The sequence below is a fragment of the Pelobates fuscus genome, chromosome 4 (assembly GCF_036172605.1).
Source record: "Pelobates fuscus isolate aPelFus1 chromosome 4, aPelFus1.pri, whole genome shotgun sequence".
Lineage (NCBI taxonomy): Eukaryota > Metazoa > Chordata > Amphibia > Anura > Pelobatidae > Pelobates > Pelobates fuscus.
In genome coordinates, this window is record NC_086320.1 from 361,817,994 (window position 1) to 361,840,370 (window position 22,377).

Here is a 22,377-nt window from a genome sequence, read left to right on the forward strand (position 1 = left end):
AGCCTGAGTGTTCCATAAATATAGCTTTTACATGGAATAGAGAGTACAGGTTAACATTTTATATAAAAGTTACAGGACTGGCCAATCTTTCCTCTTTACACCTGGAAGAGGGCCTTTTCCAGCCCACTTGAAAACAAAAAACAGGACAACTGTACCAGTAGCACAAGCACTAACATAAGCTGTAGTGGTTATAGTACAGGACACTTGCCTCTACTTTTGCATCAGGAATGCTATAAGCCATAATCTATAATGCAACAATAGTGAAACAATAATAGTTTGTTTTTATAATTTTGCTCTATTGTTCTCGTCTTAATAAAAAACCTCTGTGACATTTTATAAAATGTTACCATACGCTGGTTTAGCTGCAGAGTAATCCGAGGGCACAGTTTCACACGCTTTGCAGATTTTTCTCAGAGAGATTCTCAAGTTTTATTACCACAAAAGTTTGTGAACCAGTAAAAGAGTTAAACATTGCTAATGCCATGTCCAATCTAGACAAATCCCTTAATATAACCACCCCTTACCCCCGCCCTGCACTGAGTCGGCATTCTTAGTCCTGGACAGGATTCTACACTTGTTCTGCATTCTCTAACAGAAGCCAAAGGCCCAGAAAATCACATTGACCGGAACCGGTGTCCTGGGAAATTACTCGAATAATTTGTGAACGTAGAGCTGCACATTTATCGCAAACCACAGACCATGAATCTGAATGGCTTTTTATTAAAGGACATGTGCCGGCCATTTCAATTATGACTGTTAATAAAAAATATACTGACTCACAAATAATAAATAATAATAATAATAAAAAAAATTTAAAAGCTGGTAGGAAAAAAATGAAATGCTTGACTGACAAGTCCCAAAACATGCAGCTTACGATTGCGTCCACGATTTAGAATAAGTTTGGATGAAAAATGCTAAAACGTTGCTTCCTCATTCTGAGTGTGGGGCGAGGGGCTGGGCCTTTGGGTGTTGGGAGAGCACCAATTGTTTTGTCAACTACTAGAAAACGGTGTTATTAAAAATGTAGAGAATGTCAACGGATGACTCCATAAACCACAACCACTACAATAAACTGAAGTGGTCATGGTTCCTAGGGCACCACTTTCACAGAGCAGAAATGAGCTATAAGAGTGATTAGATCACTGCATGGAAGTATCTCCATTAAGAGGATAAAGTTTAAACATATACAGAATAATTCCGTAAAGTGAGAATTTTCCTTTTTCTAAATTTGAGACCCAAAACGCTGAAGAGAACCCATAGTAGACTTGGAGAATTATTCCAGTTGGCTAGATTAGCTTTAAAATTTAAATTAAGAGCCAGAATCTATAGATTTTTATCCCCCCCCCCCCAAAAAGGCCAAAAGTAAAATTTTTAGGAGGCATGGCTCCCGGACACCTCAGATATAAGCTCTGTTTTAAACTATACTTCCCGTTTTGAATTTCGTTCTAACTAATGGCCTCACACATTCTGCCAGCAGAGGATGGTATTTTAGTAAAATTGATATTTTTTTTTTTTATACTGAACAGCACTGTTCATTTACAGGAGTACAAGAAGTTTTTAAGAACTATACAAGACATATTTTTGTTATTTTATTACATTCTTGCAGCTACACAACTGGCAATGCAAGTATTCCATTCCTACAGTGAAATAAGTCATGCGCTGCATGTTCCTCTGTAAACTGCATTCTGACTCTTAAAGGAACACTCATAATCCCTAAAGCACGGCAAGCTGGAGATTAGATTGTTCTTTTTACCACCGTAGAGAAATCGGCACTTTTACAAAGGTGGTAGGTTGCACCCTGCCTGCAAATAATCAGAGGGTGATTTTCCTAACTGCTATGTGTTCCAACCTAAAGAGGAAGCCAGTGGTTCTCTAAGAGCAGCCATGAAAGGTCAGACTCGACTGTTATATGACCAGCTGCTATTTAACATAACTTGCTTGCTGCTGTAATTGCTCAGGCTGAACCGGCAGAGTGGAAGTTAGGTTGAGCAGTTGGTAGACTTTGACCTAACATGGCTACTCAGCTGAATAAAAAAGTGAAATAAAAAATAATAATAATAATTACAAAGTGAAATCTTGATGACTGGTGTAATTGAAATCTTGAGAGTCTCCAGCAGTCCATCCCACCATTCGTGCTTAGGCTAATGAGGAAATATTAGTCTGAGCAACAATTGGTGTAGGTGAATGGCTGTGTCAGCTGACTGCTTTCAGCCTATTAAAGCTGCCTATTGCTGGTATGCATTTGTATGGCTACAAGGAAGTAAGTAATGTCTGCCTTAGCTACACCTCCAGTAGAGGCTGGACTGTGGAGGAGCAGGGAATCTCATCCAGTGTTAAACTGTTCAAAAATGAATGGACAGGCAGAGCCCAGGGACTCAATGAGATTAAATGGTTATAGTGTATACAGTGCCACTGTAATTATCTGTTTTATTGTTTTGTTTTTGAAAACAAATATCTGTATAAAAACTGTGATTATCACCTGTAGAGTTACAACTAGCAAGCAGTATGCACAACTTTCTGATAATCTTGAAGGAAATTATAATATATTAAAGCTGCTAACGAAGATTAAGAAATAAAAGTAGGTGTGCTTTGGATCATTTTCCCTCATCAAAGTGTGCCATGGTCCATAAAAGGAGAGGAATCACTGCTGTAGAGGACATCAATCATGAGTTTATTTTTACAGGCTGTTGCTTCTGCACTGTAATAGAAAAAGAGATCCGGGCACAAGGGGATACGTCCTGCAGACTGTACGGGACAAAAAAGGCAACGTTTCGACTCAATGGAGCCTTTATCAAGCCATAGTTATGGCTACTGCTTAATGTAGCTGTTCTGGTGCAAAGTATTGCACTAACAATTCATACTATTGTTTTCAACTACAAGAGTAAATTCTCCAAGGCAGGGATTTTCAACCCAGTCCTCGAGGACCCCCTACCAGTCCAGGGGTCCTTGAGGACTGAGTTGAGAACCCCGGCTCTAAGGAGACAGAAAGCTCTACACACACATTAACCCTTAAACCATCTGAATGAAGTGGTCTGGGTGCACACATCTAGTGGCTCTCTTCCTTTTCACCACTAGAGGCAGAATTGGTTCTTAATCAAACACTGCTCGTTGAGAGCATTTCATTGCTGCCGAGTGGCTATTTATCGCACATGCACACTAGCCTCTCAATACTTCCCTATTGGGAAGTATTGGAGTGGTTGAAACCATTAATCTTGATCATGTCAACCAGGAAGGTGGAGCGGCCATGTCAAGACCAGCGTGGCGAGGGAGTAAAGATAAGTAGAACTCCCCTTTTAAAACGTCACAATGAAGCCCATGGATCAGCGCAGTCAGGGGAATGGGCCTTGACAGAGCCAAGGAGTAGGCAGGTGGAGCTATAGATTTTGGGGTGGGGATTTAGGGTGGAGCATGTTAAAGGGTGTGAAAAGTGCGAGTATATTAAGCGGCCATTTTAGCAAGTGGCCATTTTAATTCAGAATCTGCACTTACTTGTTAATTGTTTTGGCAGGTTGTGTGGTTTCTTTTCTTCTGTTTTTCAGATGGCTTCGCTTGAAGAGATCCTGGACGGTGTGAGAGCAGCCGTGAGAGACAGGGGGATGGCATGGCTGCAGCAGCAACTGGCGGTTCCTGGGACCAGCGGTAACCCCCCAGCGGCTGTGAAGAGGCGATCGGTGCGGAGGGCGAGACCGCCCCAGCGGCTGAGCCCGGGCGTGATGCCCGCAGCGCGTCGGAGACGGAGTCCTTCCAGAGAGGCGAGCGGATCATCGGTTGGGGAGGCAGGCCGGTCGGAGCCAACGCAAACGCCGCCGGCCCCGTCTGTGCGACGTGGCGCCGGTAAGGCAAGGGCGGCGATTAGGCCTGGCATGGTGTCGCGGCCTACCACGAGGAGAGCTGCTCGCAGGACGGCGGGCGGCAAGGCGGCAAAATTAGCGACGGCCTCCGAGGAGACCGGGACCGCAGTGGATGTCGGAGGTGTGGATGGAGCCCAGACACGTCCCGGTGAGTCTGCCGCCGGTTTAAATACCGGGCGGCAAGGAAAGGCACTGGGGATTGGGAAGGACGGGCTGACACCACCTCAGAGGGCAGCAAGGTATTCCAGTGGAGGGGGACTTGATCATGCGGGCGAGACAAGGCCCAGGCAAGGCAGCGGGGGGACGGCAGGACAGGTCACCCAGCTAGGGCAAAAGGACCAAGTCAGGGCGACAGCGGAAGGGGCTTCCGCTTGTCAGGGCCAGCGCAGCGCTTCCCCAGTGGACAGAGGAGCGGACAGTGAGGGATTGTCACAGGGGTATGACACACACTCTGACAGCGGGGTCAGGAGTGAACGGGAGGGCCATAAATGTTGCTCCCGGGGACGGCAGGACTACAGAGACAACCCTAGGCCTGCGGAATACAAGAGGCGGCGCGGGGCAGGCGCCAGGCAAAACCGGGCAGGGTGTGTCAGGGAGAGGAGCCCGTCTACTGATGGGTACAGTAGGCGGGGTTCAGTCTGCAGGGCCAGGAGGAGAAGGGAACGGCGCAGCGAGTCTGGGTCCTCCAACGGGAGCACCCAAGGACGGCCAGATAGTTCCTACGGCCTGGAGGGCCTGGCTACTAGGCGGGAGAGGCGCAAGGTTGACGACAGGGAACGTAAGGAGGAAGGGCGGGTAGATGGGCACTCGAACAGACTACCCAGGTGTTCTTCTCCTTACAGGTCGCGGAGCGGTACACCTACGGTCCCACGGCGGGATCCGGCGGAAGGGAGTCGGCGTCAACTGGACACTCCGGAGCCGCACGCGGCGGATGGAAGGAAAACGACCCCGCGGCCCTCCGCGGCCGGAGGCTCTGGCGGTGAGTTGCCTGTTACATCACATTCTGATTCCATGTTAACTTGCCTAAAATCGTTGTTAGATTCATGGGTCGGTGGGGAGGGGGCTTCACCGCAATTTTCGAGGGTATGGGTTCCGGAAGCGGGTTCCGGGACAACGGGGCAGGCTAAGGGGGCGGTGAGTGGTGTCTCCGGACGGAGTACGCCCGAAACAGGTGAGAGGGCAGGCTTGGGTTCGGTCGGAGGAGGGGAGGTTTCTGATGCGGGGCGGCAGAATGTACATGTCTCTTTCGCGGGCCCCTTGGGATGTCACCTGAAGTCTGAGGTAAAGGACAGGATTTGGAAAGGTGAGTTCGTAGAGGTTTTTTCTCTCCTTCCTCTGGAGGAGTTCCTCGATCTAAAGGATGAGGATAAAAAGGATGCGAAGAAGGAGGAAGAAGAGAAGAAGCGTAGGTATCGGAAGATACCCAAGACGTTTGCGAATTGGTTGCGGGCTTTTTGCATACTGGCCAGCGTCATCGGGGAAAAGTTTCCCGATCGCTGTTCGCAGCTTTTTTGCTACTTGGACGGGATACGGGACGCTTACCGGACGTACGGTGGGATTGCTTGGTGGAAATACGATGAGCAATTCCGCCAACGTTTAGCAGCGAACCCGAGCATGAGATGGGATCAGATGGATCTGCCCCTGTGGATGCGGCTCATGATGGCGCAGAAGGCTGCGCCCTTTCACGGGGCGGCCGGTGCAGCACCTGGAGGAGCAGCGCCGGCCGGACAAAAGAAGGGTTTCTGCTGGCTTTTCAACGAGGGCCAATGTAAATGGGGCTCGTCGTGTAGATTCAAACACGAGTGTTCCGGTTGCGGCGGTACGCATGGAGTCAATAGGTGCTTCAAGAGAGGCAAACCGGCTGGCGGGGGAGGTCCCAGCGGCACCACGGCTCCTGCCGCTGCCGCTGGGGGCAACTCCGGTGAAGGTAGGCGAGATGCTGCCGTGGTTAAAGCGCTACGCTAACCGGGCTGACGCGGAATTTTTGAGGAAAGGATTCACAGAGGGGTTTATGATACCGTTCAAAGGGAAGGGGCCAGGGACTTTATGTTTGAATTTACGATCCGTTCGGGATCACCCAGGGGTGGTGCGGGAAAAATTGATGTCGGAGGTGCGGCTTGGCAGGATGGCGGGACCCTATGCGGTCCCACCTTTGCCGAACTTGAGGGTGTCTCCGTTGGGGGTGGTCCCCAAGAAGGAACCAGGCAAGTTTCGGTTGATACACCATTTGTCTTACCCAAAAGGGGCTTCTGTTAACGACGACATTGACGCGGCCCTTAGCTCCGTGTCATACGCATCATTCGATCAAGCGGTCGAGTTGGTACGGAGAGCGGGGCCGGGAGCGTTGATGGCGAAGGTGGACGTGGAGGCAGCTTTCAGGTTGCTTCCTATTCACCCGACATGCCACCACTTATTGGGATGTTTCTTTGATGAAGGTTTTTTCGTGGATTTGTGTTTGCCCATGGGCTGCTCTATTTCTTGCTCATACTTTGAAAAGTTCAGCTCTTTCTTTGAATGGGTGGTGCGTCAAGAGTCGGCTGGGGGTGCAGTAGTGCACTATCTGGACGACTTTTTGTGCGTAGGACCGGCAGGGTCCGATCGTTGTGGGCAAGTACTGGGGGTGTTGCAATGGGTGGCACAGGTCTTTGGGATCCCGTTGGCGGCTGAGAAGACGGTGGGCCCGACGGTATGCTTGAGCTTCCTAGGGCTGGAGATAGATTCGGTGAAGGGTGAATGTAGGTTGCCAGCGGATAAATTGACAGCGCTCCGCCAGCGGGTGGGGGTAGTCAGGGGTTCGAAGAAGGTGACCTTGAGGCAGTTACAGTCCCTGCTGGGGAGCTTGAATTTTGCTTGTAAAGTGATCCCTATGGGGAGGGTTTTTTGCAGGCAGTTGGCTCGAGCAACTTGCGGTGCGCGATTGCCAGGTCATTATATCAGAGTCTCCGCTGCGATGAAGGCGGATCTGGATGTTTGGCTGTGTTTCCTGCAGGAGTTCAATGGTCGGGTGTATTTTAGGGATGAGGCAACATCATCGGAAGCAATCGGTTTATTTACGGACGCTTCCGGGAGCGTAGGTTTCGGTGCTTACCTGGCAGGGAGGTGGTGCGCGGAAGAGTGGCCGGAGGCGTGGAAGGAAAGCGCCTTGATCAGGAACCTGGCCTTTCTCGAGCTCTTTCCTGTGGTTGTGGCGGTATCTTTATGGGGCACAGAGCTCGCGAACAGGAAGGTGATCTTTCACTCCGATAATATGGCGGTGGTGCAGGCAGTTAATAATATCTCGGCCTCTTCTTTGCCTGTGGTTCGGTTGTTGAGGCGCTTGGTGCTGCTGTGCATGTCTTGGAATATTGTGTTTAGGGCTAAACATGTCCCGGGATTGTTGAATGTTATCGCTGACGCCTTATCTCGTTCACAGTGGGAGCGTTTTTGGGCAGCGGCGCCGGGAGCTCAGGAAACGGGTCAGGCATGCCCGGCGGAGATGTGGCGGCTCGGGACGTCTTGCTTGGGGGCTTTATAAGAAGTTCCCTGGCGGCCGGAACGTGGACAGCGTACACCAAGGTATGGTATGAATGGGAGGAGATGATGGGGCAGTCTGGAGGGGCGAATTCGCCTGCAGGTAGGTTGGACACGCTATTATGGTTGTTGTGTCGGTTATTCGCGGGAGGGGCTTCTCCCGCGAAGGTGGACCGTTACATGTCAGCGTTGGCATTTTGGTTTAAATTCACGGGTAAAGAGGATATCACTAAAACCTTTTTGGTGAGGCAGGCGTTGCGCGGCTTTCGTAAAGGACGAAGGTCTGTAGACTCAAGACGGCCTGTGTCGTTTAACATTCTACATGGCTTGGCAGAAGGGCTGCATGACGTTTGTACATCTCCGTTTGAAGTGCTCTTGTTTACCGTAGCTTTTGTTTGGGCGTTTTTTGGGGCGTTCCGCATCGGCGAACTGGTCAGCTCTAATAAGTTCGGGGCGAACGGGATCCGGTTCGAGGATGTGGTGCTGGGGCAGGACAAAGTCGAGATACGCCTGAGGTGCTCCAAGACGGATGTCTTTGGGAGAGGTAAGACAATAATTTTGTTTGCGTTGCCGGGGTCGGCAGTCTGCCCAGTAGCATGTGGGCACAATTACTTAGGCGTTCGCCCTCAAGGCTTGGGGTGCTTCCTCGTTCACGAGGACGGTCTAGCGCTGTCGCGCTTCCAATTTGTCAGGGTCTTTCGCATGGGGCTGCGGCAGTTGGGTTTGCATCCCATGCAATTTGGGACTCATTCATTTCGCATAGGGGCAGCAACGGAAGCAGCACGGCTCGGACTCGGGGATGATCGGATTAAACAGATAGGTCGGTGGGAGTCCGCGCGTTTTAGGACTTATGTACGAACAGATAAGTTGGTTTGAAGGGGGGGTCTGGTTGGGTTGAGTGTGTGGTGTCAATGCTCTGCTAGTTAATAACTTGTGTTTCTTTCTAGGTCGGGTTGTATGGTTGGTGGGTCACTCCTACGTTTATTGGGCGCAGAAGAGGGCCGCAGTTCGGAGGAATGGAGCACAACTGGGCTTTCTTCAGGACATTGTGCAGTTACAATGGTTTGGTTTTCGTGGTTTCAGCTGGCAGAGCATTAGTGGAGTGATTTTTGGAAAATTGTTGGAAGGAAATTCCCCGGACGTAATTCTGATACATGGTGGGGGTAACGATTTGGGGCTTATCCCTCAGAGGGAGCTAATTCGGAGGATGAAACGGGATTTAGATCGCCTCCGGGAGCGGGTGCCGGGAGTGGTTATAGTATGGTCTGAGATGGTTCCTAGATTTAATTGGAGACACGCCAGGGACACAGCTGCGGTGGCGAGATGTCGGGGGAAAGTTAACAAGGCAATGTCTGTTTTCGTTAGGAGGTCAGGTGGGGTCCCGGTCAGGCATTGGGAGCTAGAGGGTATGTTACCTGGGTATTATCGTAAGGATGGGGTTCACCTTTCGGAGGTCGGTTGTGACTTGCTTAACCTCGGTTTTCAGGAGGGGATATCCCGGGCCCTATTTCTGTGTGGTGGGGGGCGCTCGAGACATTAAGGGATCAAGTCTCGGGCTGTGGCGGGATAGGGCTAGGGTAATTGGGATGGAAGTGGATTAGCAAGTGGCTAGGCTAAGCTTAGGTTGAATTAGGCCAGAGTTGGAAGTGGTCTGTTGGTTCGAGCTCATCGGTGGCTCCGAACCTGGTGGTGTAGGGGTGTCTCGGTACACCCCTACAGTTAATAAAGTTATAATTATGGGGCCTCTTTGGTAGGCCGTGTGTTATATATTGTTTATGGTATGGGGTCATTGTCGGGGTTAATGCTGTACGGATGGGGGTGGGGGTAAATTAATTTTATTTTGGCAATGACCCCAATTTGTTATCTTGTTTATTGAAAAATTTAAATAAAGCTGTGGACTTTTATTTTCCAACAGAAATTGGTGTCTGTGTTTATTGGTGGGTTATGGGGAAGAAAATGCCACAAGCCGAATAACGACTGTGCGCATGTCATGTTATATTACATAAAGTGAAGCCTTGGGCTCAAACTCCCATTACTCTTGGGTGACAGCAATGGCTAAATTATTCATCAGCCAAATAGATTGAACAAAAAAACAAGAAACAAAGTTGCCTATGCACCATCCATTTCTGTCCCATTAGAGATTTTTCTTTTAGCTAAAAGGAATAATGAATTGTTAGTGTAGGACTCACCTAAGAGCGTTGCCTTAACAGGGTAAAGGAGATTACACTTTAATGGCCATTGGAGTGTTACTAAAAACTTCTTGTTATTTCAATGTTCATAGGGATTTGGGATAGCATCTTTTTTGAGAAAAAGGTAGCATTTACATTGCCTCCTGTCACCACCTCTATTGGCTGTCACTCAGAGTACATGAACATTGAGATTGATGGAGTCAGTGGTGATTTAGCTGTGCTAAAATAGCTGTGGCGATTTAACATGGCAAATCAACCAATAACCTAGTGTTCGGATACTCTATGCACAGGATGCAATGTGAGCACAATGCTTAGGGGGCATCTTGACATCAAAACTTCTGCCAAGCTATGCAGGTCTTTTCCCTTAACCCCACTGCAATTTCTGGAAAATCAAAGGTAGACAATGGCATTTGATTGTAGTAAGAAAATAATATTAGTAACTCATTGGTCCACATCACAATTTGTGAAAACCCGTTCTATGGTAAACACTATAAGCTACAATCTTTAAGAACAGATTGGGAAGCAGAATGTTTAACCAGCTGTCCTGAAACATCAGCCAAGACAATAGATTTCGCAATGACACTGATTTCCGTCTCTATTTTTTTTGTTGTTGCAGTTTTTCAATTTAATGAAGCTTTCTGCTATGGAAATGATTATTCTCCTATTAACCTCCCACCCCCAAATTACCAATATTAGCTAGTATTTCTGCTGTGCAAAAGCAGACTGCTGTCACTTTAAAGGCATGATTAATGCGAAGGAAACGCGGTGCAGTGTCCCCCTTAATTATAAGGAGTGTCAATCTTTAATAAGACGCTGCTGCTAGGGATTATGAGATAACACATTAAGCATCTGGTGGTAGGTGGACGTGTGTGCCGCTACAGTATTATGATTTATTTATTATTGCCATTTATATAGCGCCAACAGATTCCGTAGCGCTTTACAATATTATGAGAGGTGGGATTTAACTATAAATAGGACAATAACAAGAAAACTCACAGAAACGAAGGGTTGAAGAGGGCCCTGCTCAACGAGCTTACAGTCTATAGGAGGTAGGGTGTAAAACACATTAGGACAGGAAATAGCAATCAAATAAGGTGGGAGTGAAGCAGAGCTGGAGGAGAGAGTAGAGTGCTGCCCTTTAGAAGAGAGCAATAGCCAGGTATGTGAGGTAGGGGTTACTCTGGGAGGCCATAAGCTTTCCTAAAGAGATGGGTTTTAAGGCACTTCTTAAATGATTGAAGACTAGAGTCTGATGGTGGTAGGCAGGCTATTCCATAGGAAGGGAGTCGCCCCCGCGAGAAGTCCTGCAAGCGCGAGTTGGCCATACAGGTGAGACCGAGAAGGAGAATTCTTATAGATCTGTGAAGAGATATATTTGAGGGGTTAAAATTGTTCAGTGCTTTATAGGTATGGGTTAGCACTTTGAATTGACTCCCATAGGATACAGGAAGCCAATGTAAGGACTGACAGAGGGGTGAGGTGTGAGAGGATCAACTAGAGAGGAAAATCAGTCTGGCGGTAGCATACATAACAGACTGTAGCGGGTCAATACAGTTTTTGGGAAGACCAATTAGGAGAGGGTTACAATAGCCCATGCTGGAAATTACTAGAGCATGGACAAGCTCCTTAGAAGCATCTTGTGTAAGAAAGTGGCGGATGCGGACTATGTTTTTAAGATGGAATCTACAGGATTTGGTAGCATGCTGGATGTGAGACTCAAAGGTCAGGCCAGAATCAAGTATGACAACAAGACAGCGCGCTTGCAAGGATGGACTGATGTGGATACCACTAACTTGAAGGGAGAGCGAAAGAGTAGGGTCAGTATTAGGAGGAGGAAAGACAAGGAGCTCAGTTTTAGAGAGATTTAGTTTCAGAAAGTGGGAGGACATCCAGTCAGAGATGGAAGAAAGGCAAGCAGTGACACGTTGCAGGACGGCAGGGGAGAGGTCCGGGGAGGAGAGATATATCTCGGTATCATCAGCGTACAGGTGGTAGTGGAATCCAAATGAGGTAATAGGTTTGCCAAGAGAGGCAGTATAAAGAGAAAATAGAAGAGAACCAAGGACAGAGCCTTGGGGGACTCCAATCAAGACAGGACGAGGGGAGGAGGTATCATTAGAAAAGGAGATACTGAATGAGCGTTGGGAGAGATAAGAAGAAAACCATGAGAGAAGAGAGTCACAGAGACCGAATGATTGAAGAGTTTGAAGAAAGAAAGCATGATCAATGGTGTCAATGGCAGCAAAGAGGACACGAAGAATTAGTATGGAGTAGTGGCCTTTGGATTTAGCTGCGATTAGGTCATTAGTAACTTTAATAAGAGCAATCTCAGTAGAGTGGAGGGGCAGAAGCCAGATTAAAGAGGGTCAAGGAGAAAGTTAGAATTGAGGAAGTGAGACATACAGGTAAAGACAAGTCTTTCCAGAAGTTTTGTGGAAAAAGGGAGCAGGGATATGGAATGATAGGTAGAGGGGAAGGACGGGTCGAGAAATGTTTATTTTCAAGATAGGTACTACAGTGGCATGTTTGAGGTCAGTAGGGACAATGCCAGAAGAGAGAGAGCAGTTGATGATGTGTGTTAAGGAAGGCACAAGACAAGGGACAAGGAGAGAGAGATCTGATAAGGTGAGATGGGACAGGATCAAGCGGGCAAGTAGTGGGTCGAGAGGAAAGAAGAAGCGCAGCCACCTCTTGTTCAGTCGCCGGGGAGAAAGTCTGAAGGGTAGGAAAGGCATGATCCACGTGTGGTTGAGAAAGAGCAGGGTGGGGAGAATTCTTTGCTTAGCTGTTCAATCTTGTCGGTAAAGTACAGTACAGCTTATCGTGGAAGCTGTACTGTACTAAAGTCACCCAGACCACTTCATTTCATCATAGTAGTCTGAGTGCAATGGCCCTGCAGTTTTGTAATTTTACAGTGCAGCGTTAAACACAACTCTCTAGATTTACCTCTAAAAGAGACTTCCGCATAGGATGGAAAGTTACGTTTGGCTGGATCATTTTGTTTGGAATGCCCGACGATCGTTCATATGACAGTTCAGTTTGGCCAAATAGTTGGTGAACTATTTGGACAAACCAAAAATGGCTCAAAACTGGGTCAATGTACAGCAAATTATATGCATAGTATAAACAATTACTATATATATATATATATTGAACTACACTGCTAAATGCATTTTCCCCAAAAGAAGAAATAACAGGAGAAACAGTAAAAAACCCAAACCAATGATATTTATACATGATATACTTTACCATCTATATTTAAAAAGGAAAAAAATTCTTACTGCTTTTTCTTGTTTCCTTGTATTTGTTGGTGACTTTTCACTTAAAGGGACACTATAGGCACCCAGACCACTTCAGCTCATTGAAATGGCCTAGGTGCAGTGTCCCAGGCCCCTTAACCCTGCAATGTAATTATTGCAGCTTTTATTTAAAAAAAAAAAGGGGGGGGGAGGAGCTATAGTGCAAGGAAAACAACTTTGTTTTCCTAGCACTGCAGTTTCCCTTTAATTGTGAATAAAATCAACAATCAGTGGCTGTCCCCTTACCTCATCTTTTATTTAATTAATCAGCTCTTGTTTTGTCACTACAGGCGGAACTCTGAATACAGAATGTTGTGCTTGGCCCAACTCGCCCCATTGCAGTTGATAATGAATGCGGCGGCGAGGCTCATCTTCCTGTTCGCCCGCACCACCCAAACCTCACCCCCTCTGTCAGTTCCTGCATTGGCTTCCCGTAAGATATAGGGCTCAATTAAAATTCTGGTTCTTGCTTTCAAATCTCTACATAATGCTGCTCCCACCTATCTATCCTCCCTAATACACAGTATGTCCCGTCTAGGCCCCTACGCTCTGCCAAAGACCTACATTTATCCTCTGTTTGTACTTCCACCTCTGATGCTCGCCTTCAAGACTTTTCTAGGGCTGCACTGTTCCTGTGGAACTCCCTTCCCTTTTCCGTTAGACGCTCACTCAGTCTCCACTCCTTCAAAATAAATCATTATAAACTCACCTTTTCACAAAAGCATATCAATTAAACTGTTGAGGGCTCCAAATAACCCCACACTAAGTCTTCATTGAATACTATTCTAACAATCTACTTCCCTAACCTTATGTGTCACGTTATCTCACTCCCTCTAGCATGTAAGCTCACTGAGCAGGGCCCTCAATCCCTCTGTTTCTTTGCATCAAACTTGTCTGGTTACAATGACATGTTTGTTAGTCCACCCATTGTAAAGCGCTACATAATTTGTTGGCGCTATATAAATATAATAATAATAATAATATGTCAGTACAGTGCTTTGGAGAAACGTAATTCGGCCAAACAGACGATTCGCCCCAATTCAGCAGAATCCCAATTTGGTTGAACCAATCCAAGTGTACTCTGAATTCAAGTGATACCCTGCACCAGCCTAATGCAGTACTAAAGTGCTGCATCACAAAGAGGGCTGACATGTTTAATCTTTAGTTCTTGGAAATCCACATATTCAGATGTGTATAATGCAAGTATCTGCCAGATCTATTGTATTGTTAAATAAATGCATGTCTAATACACCTATTGGAGTATTATTCTGTAACAGGTTTTGCTTAATTAGATGCATGGGATAATGTAACATGTAACAATAAGTAACATATCACTGTGGATCAAATGTGTCCATGTTTTACTAATACCATCATTGCAGTAGTACGGAATAAAACCATAATTATGGGACTGATCCATTTTCCTAGCCAAACGGCCAACAAATGCACAGATTGTAGAAACAAAATGATGGCAACACAATAAAATATTTGTTGTAAATACTGGCAACACTCTGCCCTCACTCAGCACTTTCACTCTCAGAGAGATCCTACGTCTAGATGGCGTGGCTCATGATGTTGGGAGGTAATGTGTAAATGGCGTATTAACAATACTGAGAATTATGGAGAATTGCTAAAATCTTAAACACCAGCTGGCATCAGATAATTACAGATCTCCCAAAAAGCTCTGGAACAAAGTACAGTTTTCCTGGATGTAATGTTTTTGCCCCATAAACAGCATTGGAACAAGATGTCAGGATAGTCTGATACCCAACACGCAGAACTTAACCACTTAAGGACCAAACTTCTGGAATAATAGGGAATCATGACATGTCACACATGGCATGTGTCCTTAAGGGGTTAAGTAGCCAAATATCTAAATACCAGAAACCCTGAAACATATTACAGGACCGTAGAGTGGCCGGATTTAACGGAAAATCTAGAATAAACAGGAGATCAGAGAGGAGGTAAATGGGAAGACATGCCAAAAGGTCAACTAGAATAGAAGAGTTAAAATTGCCTTAAAAATTAGAGTTTAAAAAGCCCTAAGAAGGTTGTGATTTGCCAGTAGTGATCATGTGACTTTGGAATGTGCATGCGCAATGATGGTGCCTTGAAGCATGCATGTCCACTCACACTCACACAAAGCCTTTAAATGGATTTAATGTGCAGTGGCCAGCTTGTCAGGGTGGTGGTCCGTTGCCCGGAACCCAGACACAGTGTCCAGGCGGCGAGCATGGACCGGGACCCAATATGCCTGATGTTAAGTGGGAGTCTTCAGCGTGGAGGTGGATTAGCAGGGTCTGGTGCAGGGTAACCGCACGCTCCCTGGTGTTGAGCACCAGCGTTTGTGCAGCCACATACCAAGACCCTGAATCAGCTTCAGCGGATACCAGGAACTAGGAGCCTGGAAATCAAGCAGACCTCCCAGGAGTTGAATAGGGAGGCTCCGCAGCAAGACTGCATCCAGCACCAGAAACAAGGCAAGACCAGAGATAGGCACCAAACATGAAAACAAGACAGAACCAATAGAACCCAGAACCAGAGAAAGATAGCAAGCTAAACCCAGAACATATACACAAGACACAAGGAAAATATGAACCCAACATGGGCATGACTGGACAGGACTGTACATGGACTGGGTATACAAACCAAAACAAGACAGGATAACATAGGCAAAACAAGAGGAGAAACAACTAAGCACTACACATGAAAATCATGGGGATTTAGTCACACTATATGATCATACATTGCATAAGCCTGCCAACAACGCCAATGTACCCCATATCTGGCAGGTCCTACATTGCCTAATGTATGCTAAAACAACCAAAAGACATATATAGCACTTACCTGCAAGAAAGGGCAGAAGCCTTGAGGAGCTGCCTGCAGGAACACTGAAACAGAGAGGAATGATGGAAAACAAACGGGTGCGGTAACATAAAACAAACATTTAAATGAAACCTGGAGACTGGGAAATCCAGGGACGAACTATAGAAATGAACCCAGAAATCCCAGCATAAAGAAAACCAGACATAGACTAAAAAAACAAAAAAACAAGGAAAACTAAGCAAGAATAGCAAAAAGAGTACTGGATACCATAAGCCAAGTCCAGACATCAGAACAGAGCAGAGCAGGACGTGACACGGCTACAGTCAGAATGTGAACACAAGCACCACTGCCAGAGATGAAGACTGACACGAAAACTCTGCCAGGCCCCAACCAGCTGTGTGGAAATGGGCTGAGGGTAAACGCGACCCGCTGCTGACGTGACACAAGAACATTTTGACCATGCCGCTCCCTCAGACTTCAGGGTTTGGGAAAGTCTTTCATAATTTTGTGCATACACCTTTCTAGGCATCACCTGCCAGCAGTAAACCAGAACTATTATGCTTTTCTTTCAAGCCCTTAAACACTGACCAACCAGTGAAAGCTAGACAATACCTAAATAAAAAAGTTGAAGTATTTTAAAAAGAATACCCTCTCGGAGATCATTAAATGATAGAATTGAGCATAAACTAAATGCAACATGTCTCAAAATGGTAGAATCTGGAAGAGAAGCATCTGAAGTTGTATATAAACAGAAAATGTTAATTACCACTGCTGTTTGTAATGAAAGGGTGTCTTACTGGGTTCCCGGAAGATGCATTCAGTTTTAGATTCCAGGAATCCAGTCTCGATTCTCTTAAAGAACGGTTTACTAACCCCAATTAACTGGTAACAGATATCTTCTAACTATTATATTCAAGAGGTGCCAGCAACCGAATAGTAGGGGTCATTAATTAATTTTTTTATCTTTACAATAGACACAACAGAACAAAAAGCAGAAGCTCGTTTCCTTATCATTGAAGACTTTCAGTTTTTTTTTTTTTTCAAGAAAACTGTTTCTGTTACCACACTCTTCAGTCCCCAACTGGATGTTTGGCATGAAAGGAAGCTGGAATGAAAACCACAGCTGACTTGCCCGGGACTCATTGTAACAGTAAAATCCAACCACAGATTAATACTGTTACTGCTTTTTACAACGGCCATCAATCAAGAAGCTGTTGTTGCTTGCGAAAACATCTGTCTGGACAGGAAAAAACGTACTACATGAACTGAAATGTAAGCCATCTAGTGCGATAGGATGTCGTAACTCCCCCATGTGCTTAATCAACAGATAGGGACAGTTCAATTTGTTTCACTCTACATGATTTAATGAAAAACATTCGATGTGGTTATTATTAATCTTATATTTAGCATATAAAGCAGAGGCATAACCCATGACATGGGAACACACATGTAAAATTTGCAAACCGATTACAAGGGGTACTGGAAAAAAAGGTTCTTGGCAAATTTCACCCACTGCTACTGATACTGTATTAATTATTTAGGCAAAATATGTGAAAGGGTTACAATGATACAGTTGCAACGGTTTTACACCTGAATTTACAGCATCACTAGGTCTAAAGCAGAAAGGGAGGCCCTTGAGTTTGGAACCCCTCTGTTTTCGTGTTTGTTATGGTCAAACCACATTATAAGGGTTTGACAAAACCCGGGGGAGTTACTGCACCAAAATTATTGTAATTTTAACAAGCTTTCCCTTTAAATGAGTACAGCTGCTAAAGTGGAAAGTGTGGACAAGTTTCCCTGAAGATAACTTTTCAGACTATCAGGCTTTGTGAAAAGAGTATTAATCAACGAAGGATCAGATCACCTGATATGTGTAAGGTGCAAGACTTGAATTGAATGGACCAATGACTTTAAATGCTGTGATACATAGCAAAACACGTTCCAGGAATCTATAGTGATTTAGAAAGTAAGGGAGACAGAGGACAATCATGCTATGTTCCATTGAATATTGGGAATTTGTGTAAAGAATTTTAGCTAGAGTCAGAAGCATATACATCGTAGTGATGCATTAAATTAATTTAAAATTAAATTGATCTCTGTCTCCTTCAAATTAATTGGATGCATCACTATGATATACCACCACGCCTCTGACTCTACTTTAAATAGAGCCAGTAAAAAAACACTTAAATCATGAAAGTTGAATGAAGCTTCTATAACACTGATTTGATATGTTACAGAAACAGTCATTAAAGCACACATTGCATATTTTCTTGAAATACACACTGGACGGCAGGCAAAACTAAGTTTTTACACTGGAAAATCATTTGTGTAAATAACAAGCAAAAGAAAAACGCCACCTAAACCGTTTAATCTCTAATAACATACAGCTTACATTTTTTTTTTTTTTTTTTTTATAATTCTTTATTTTTGTGTGCAAAAGGAAAAAGCAGTTACAGAGGCGTGTGCCATGTTCCAACAGCATGAGCACTCGATATAACAATAAACAGCGTTGTAAGAAAGCATGGCTTGATAACACATTGCACATTTTTTATGTGGTAGAGAATTGCAGGAAATGACATTCTAGGATTTTAAGTAGCTTAAACATTCGGTTATTCAACGTAAATTTTACAGAGTAAACGCGTGTGGCGCGCTGATGCGTCATCACTATGGATAACTATGCAAACTTCTGCACGTTTTGGTTCCGTTAGGTACCGGCTTTACATGTTTTATGCTTATAGTGATTGGTGGTAGTGGTATACATGTATGGCTTAAATGGTTTATGGGTGCAGAACACAACAATTGAATTAAGGGACTACATGCGTGTGCGTGAGGGTGGTTTGCTAACATCGTTAGAACAATTTTGAGACATTACTTGGAACAGTGCTATAAATGTTGTACCAGAAAGCTATTAATTGGCGCAGGCTATTACGGGTAGGCTATTTGGCTGCTGGGTAACCTGCTAGTCAGCTGCACTTTAACGATAGGTGGACATAATGGAGATTATAAAATCGCATAGGTAAGTTTAAACTACCTGGCTCTGAGCCAAACAAATAATAATGAGAGGTAGTCTATGGCAAATTTTGCAGCATCTCTGGGTAGTTATGGTATATGTTGGCTAGCAGTGTCAGCTTAGAGAAAAAAAAACTTTAGTCCAAGTTATGAGAAGGACTATGTCCATGGGTGTTGGCTTGTTACATTTGTCCGTCAGGTTAAGTGGGTTTTTCCGGGTCGTCTACGTCGATTTCATCACCGGAGCTGGCCATCAGGCAGACCGGGTCTTACCTCCCTTTCATCCGATGCCCAGTCTGCGGGGAGGAATGCGGTCACGCTGCCGTGGGTTTAACAACGGGAGGTGCAGAGACCTTGGGAGGTGAGTTGCAAAGTCCCACAACGCTGTCTGAGAGATCTGCCATCGGTGTGGAGGCTTGTGCATGTAGGCACTGGTCACCAGTGTCGTCCCTGATCTGGGCTGTAACGCAGGTTTGTTATTGGCTGGGTGTGTGCCGGTTGTCAGTTCGCCTCTGCCCTTCAGGCTTGTCTTGGCGGAGCAGTGAGCGGGAGATGGCTTTGGGCTTCCGTTTTGATTATGGTGCCATGTTGGTTGTGGGCATCTGTGGCCCTGGAGGGTGGTGGGCGGTCCGTCGGAGCTTCCCGTAGGCGGCCGGGGTGCCTTTGCATGGCCTCCAACAGGCCGCTTCGTGCGGGTAATACCCTTTCGTCGCTTCGTCTGCTGAGTCCCAGCGCCCTGCACTCTCCTCCGCATCGGCAGCGCTGTGCTTGGGCGTCCCGGCTGCTTTTTAGGGGGTGCGCTATGATTCTTTGTCGGTGAAGAAGGCATCGGTCTGGGATGTGAGTGCCTTGCCTCCAATCGTTCCCAGAAGCGCAGGCAGACAGCTTCAAATTTAGCCTTGAAAGCCGTTGCCCATTCCTCAGTAGTTTGCTGCTTCAGGTCAGTAGCTCCACCGTCGGCCATCTTGGCTGGGCCTCGTGGGCCAGTCTGTGTGGTGTGGCGCTGACTTGCGTCCCAGAGGTGGGTGCTCGCCATATGCTGGTGGACCGGGATGACCCCCACCGGTCCAGAGGGGGGGGAACTGGGACCCTTCCACACCAAAGTCCTCACCCGTGGCGGGGGGAGAGCGGCCGCCTCTCCCGCTCCCACCTGTCGGGTAGGCCTCCGTCGCTTGTCCGGTATATATTGCTCGTTTCGCCGCTTGATGGGTAGCATTGCACTCCGCTTGATGTTCCCTGTATATTGCTGGGTCTTTTGACCCGATTAGTCTCCGTTTTGGACGGGAAAAGTGGCTTTTTTTGCGTATTTGTGCCGGAGCTCTTGAGGTTGTCAACCACTCGGCTCTGCGGTCAGGCCCCGCCCCCAGCTTACATTTTTTTTAACATGTTTATATTTCTTCTGTATTGCAAAGCAAGCCAAAACTAATTTAGCCCAAAATGTCCCATTTTCATCATCCTTTCCTCTACCTTTGGTTTGCACTCTGCAGAGATAGAGTTTTCTATCCAAATTCTATCTGAATTTTGTCCCTCTGCATCTTTACAAATGGACTGTAAATTGCTCTCTCCCTAGCTTTTCCATTGTTCTACGATAGCGACACTCATCCAGTGTACCTCAAGCCACCTCTAAGTGTGCCACAAATGTAGTGACTTCAGGGCTGTAATAGATTGAATGCAGTCCCTGAAAGGACACTGTAGGCAGTGTAACTGTTTCATCTCACTGAAATGACTACGGTGTCTGTTGTCCCCTGTGTCACCCTTACAATCTGTGTTAAACTTTTTTAAAGTTGCATTGCTAAAGCTTCATGCTGTTAAGGCTCACAATAATTGTCCAAGGGTCCCGACAGGTCCTCATCAGAGCTAGGGCAACCAGGTACTGATATTAGTTACCTGTATGTACAGTTAAATCTTTCTTGCCAGGTTTTTTTTTTTTTAAATCAACACCCCACATCTCCAACTAGCTAGCTTTTGTGTGTGTGTGTGTGTGTGTCAGTCAGTGTGCATGTCTGTATAGTGAGCTTGTTCTGGCGTGTCAAAGACTTTGTCAGTAGTGACCTTGTATGTGTACGCCAATGAGTTTGTCTGTAGCTAGCTTGTGTGCATGCGAGTGAGCATGTATGTCATTGGGATTTTCTGTGTTTTTCATTGAGTTTGTCTCAAATTCTGCAGTGATGTATAGTTGGACACAAGACAATATGATATACATAGACCAATACAAGAGGAGAGGGTCCTGCCCTTGATCTGCGATCTAGCCATGCAAGCCATTTTATACAAAGTGTTTAGCTGGAAAGCTTGTGAGCTTACAATATACAAATTATTAGACTACAATATTTATTCTCATCATGACATTTTTAGCAGCATAGTCTATATACAAACCATGTATTTTCTATTTCTGCATCGGTTACTTTTGGCCGGTGTACTCATATGAAGAAATACTTGGACTGAGAAAATGCTGACAGAGTAATTTGGGAAATTAAGAACACTTTAATAATGCCAACACGGGGATCATTGCTTTCAGATAAAGGAAACCTAAAGGCTGGCTAGAAAATATGGGAAATGTAGTTTAGAAACATCAAGGATCCAGAGGTTAACCACAGATGGTCCATAGAATAACTGATGTAAACATCTTCATTTTACCTACTGATGAATGGTCAATCTGAAATTAACAAGGTACTTATTTAATTTCCATAACAATTGATTTTGAGAAAATATGAGAATATAATTCTTACTTTCGACGAAACATTTCTGCAAATATGCATCCCACGCTCCAGAGATCCACAGGCGTGGCGTAACTCGACTGGAGTAAGACTTCGGGGGCTCTGTACCACAAGGTGACAACCTGCAAAATATGAGGAACTGATTAGCCATAACAACAAGCACGATGATCAGAGCTGGGCAAGATCAAACAGTATGTTATATCAAAACATGCAATATGCAGAATAAGAGACTGTGGACATACAATGATGCAGGTAGCAATAAATTCATTATAGTTGCAATTTATGTAACTTTAATGAATTTTAGAACAAGAACAGTGTATCTTGCTTACACAGTCTGATTTCTTATCACATAGTTTGTAAACAGTTGCCCAAAAAGATGTCCCCCAGATGTTCTAAAACTACCACTTCCAGGATGCTTCATCATTCTACAGACATTCTAAATTCATCATGGGATTTGTAGTTCTACATGTAGGCATCTACCTTTTGGGCACCCCTGGTTTAAAAACACACTAATGTGAGTATTATTGCTGTGGAGCATGGTTAAACAATCAGACAACATGAAGCATTAGGACAGAAAAGAGGGACAGAGATGTTTGGCCCAAATAGGAACTGCCCCACCTAAACAGAGACACTTGAGAAGTATGCGGTACCTCTAACACAAGATCTGGGACAATATCCCGGTTCTTGGATCTCCAAAGCCCTGTAGGGTTGACCCTCCGATACATATGATAGGATTCGAACACACATACATCTAGGGCTTCACTATGTCGTAAGTAGCTGTAGCGGAGAGGTAGTATAATCCACAGTATCTCCGCTGGGTAACAGGAACAACATAGAATAATCCAGGCAAATAAATGGTGCCTTGAAGACAATAATCCCGGTAGCGTTGCAAGAATCCTTCCTTCCCAAGAACTAGACGACACATAGGCTGGGAGTCAACTGAGGTCTTTATTCACAGTTCCAGTATTTATGCAAGTCCCCA

At 45.5% G+C, this 22,377-nt stretch overlaps 1 protein-coding gene across 1 annotated transcript in view; it reads right to left on the reverse strand.

Annotated features, from left to right (window-relative positions):
• The window catches only part of LOC134609157 (cyclin-dependent kinase 6-like), a 173,930-nt gene that overhangs the window by 9,960 nt on the left and 141,593 nt on the right, over window positions 1-22,377 (reverse strand). The window contains exon 5 of the mRNA XM_063452657.1: window positions 21,408-21,517. Coding sequence (XP_063308727.1) covers window positions 21,408-21,517 — 110 coding nt within the window. The remainder of the gene's footprint in view (window positions 1-21,407; window positions 21,518-22,377) is intronic.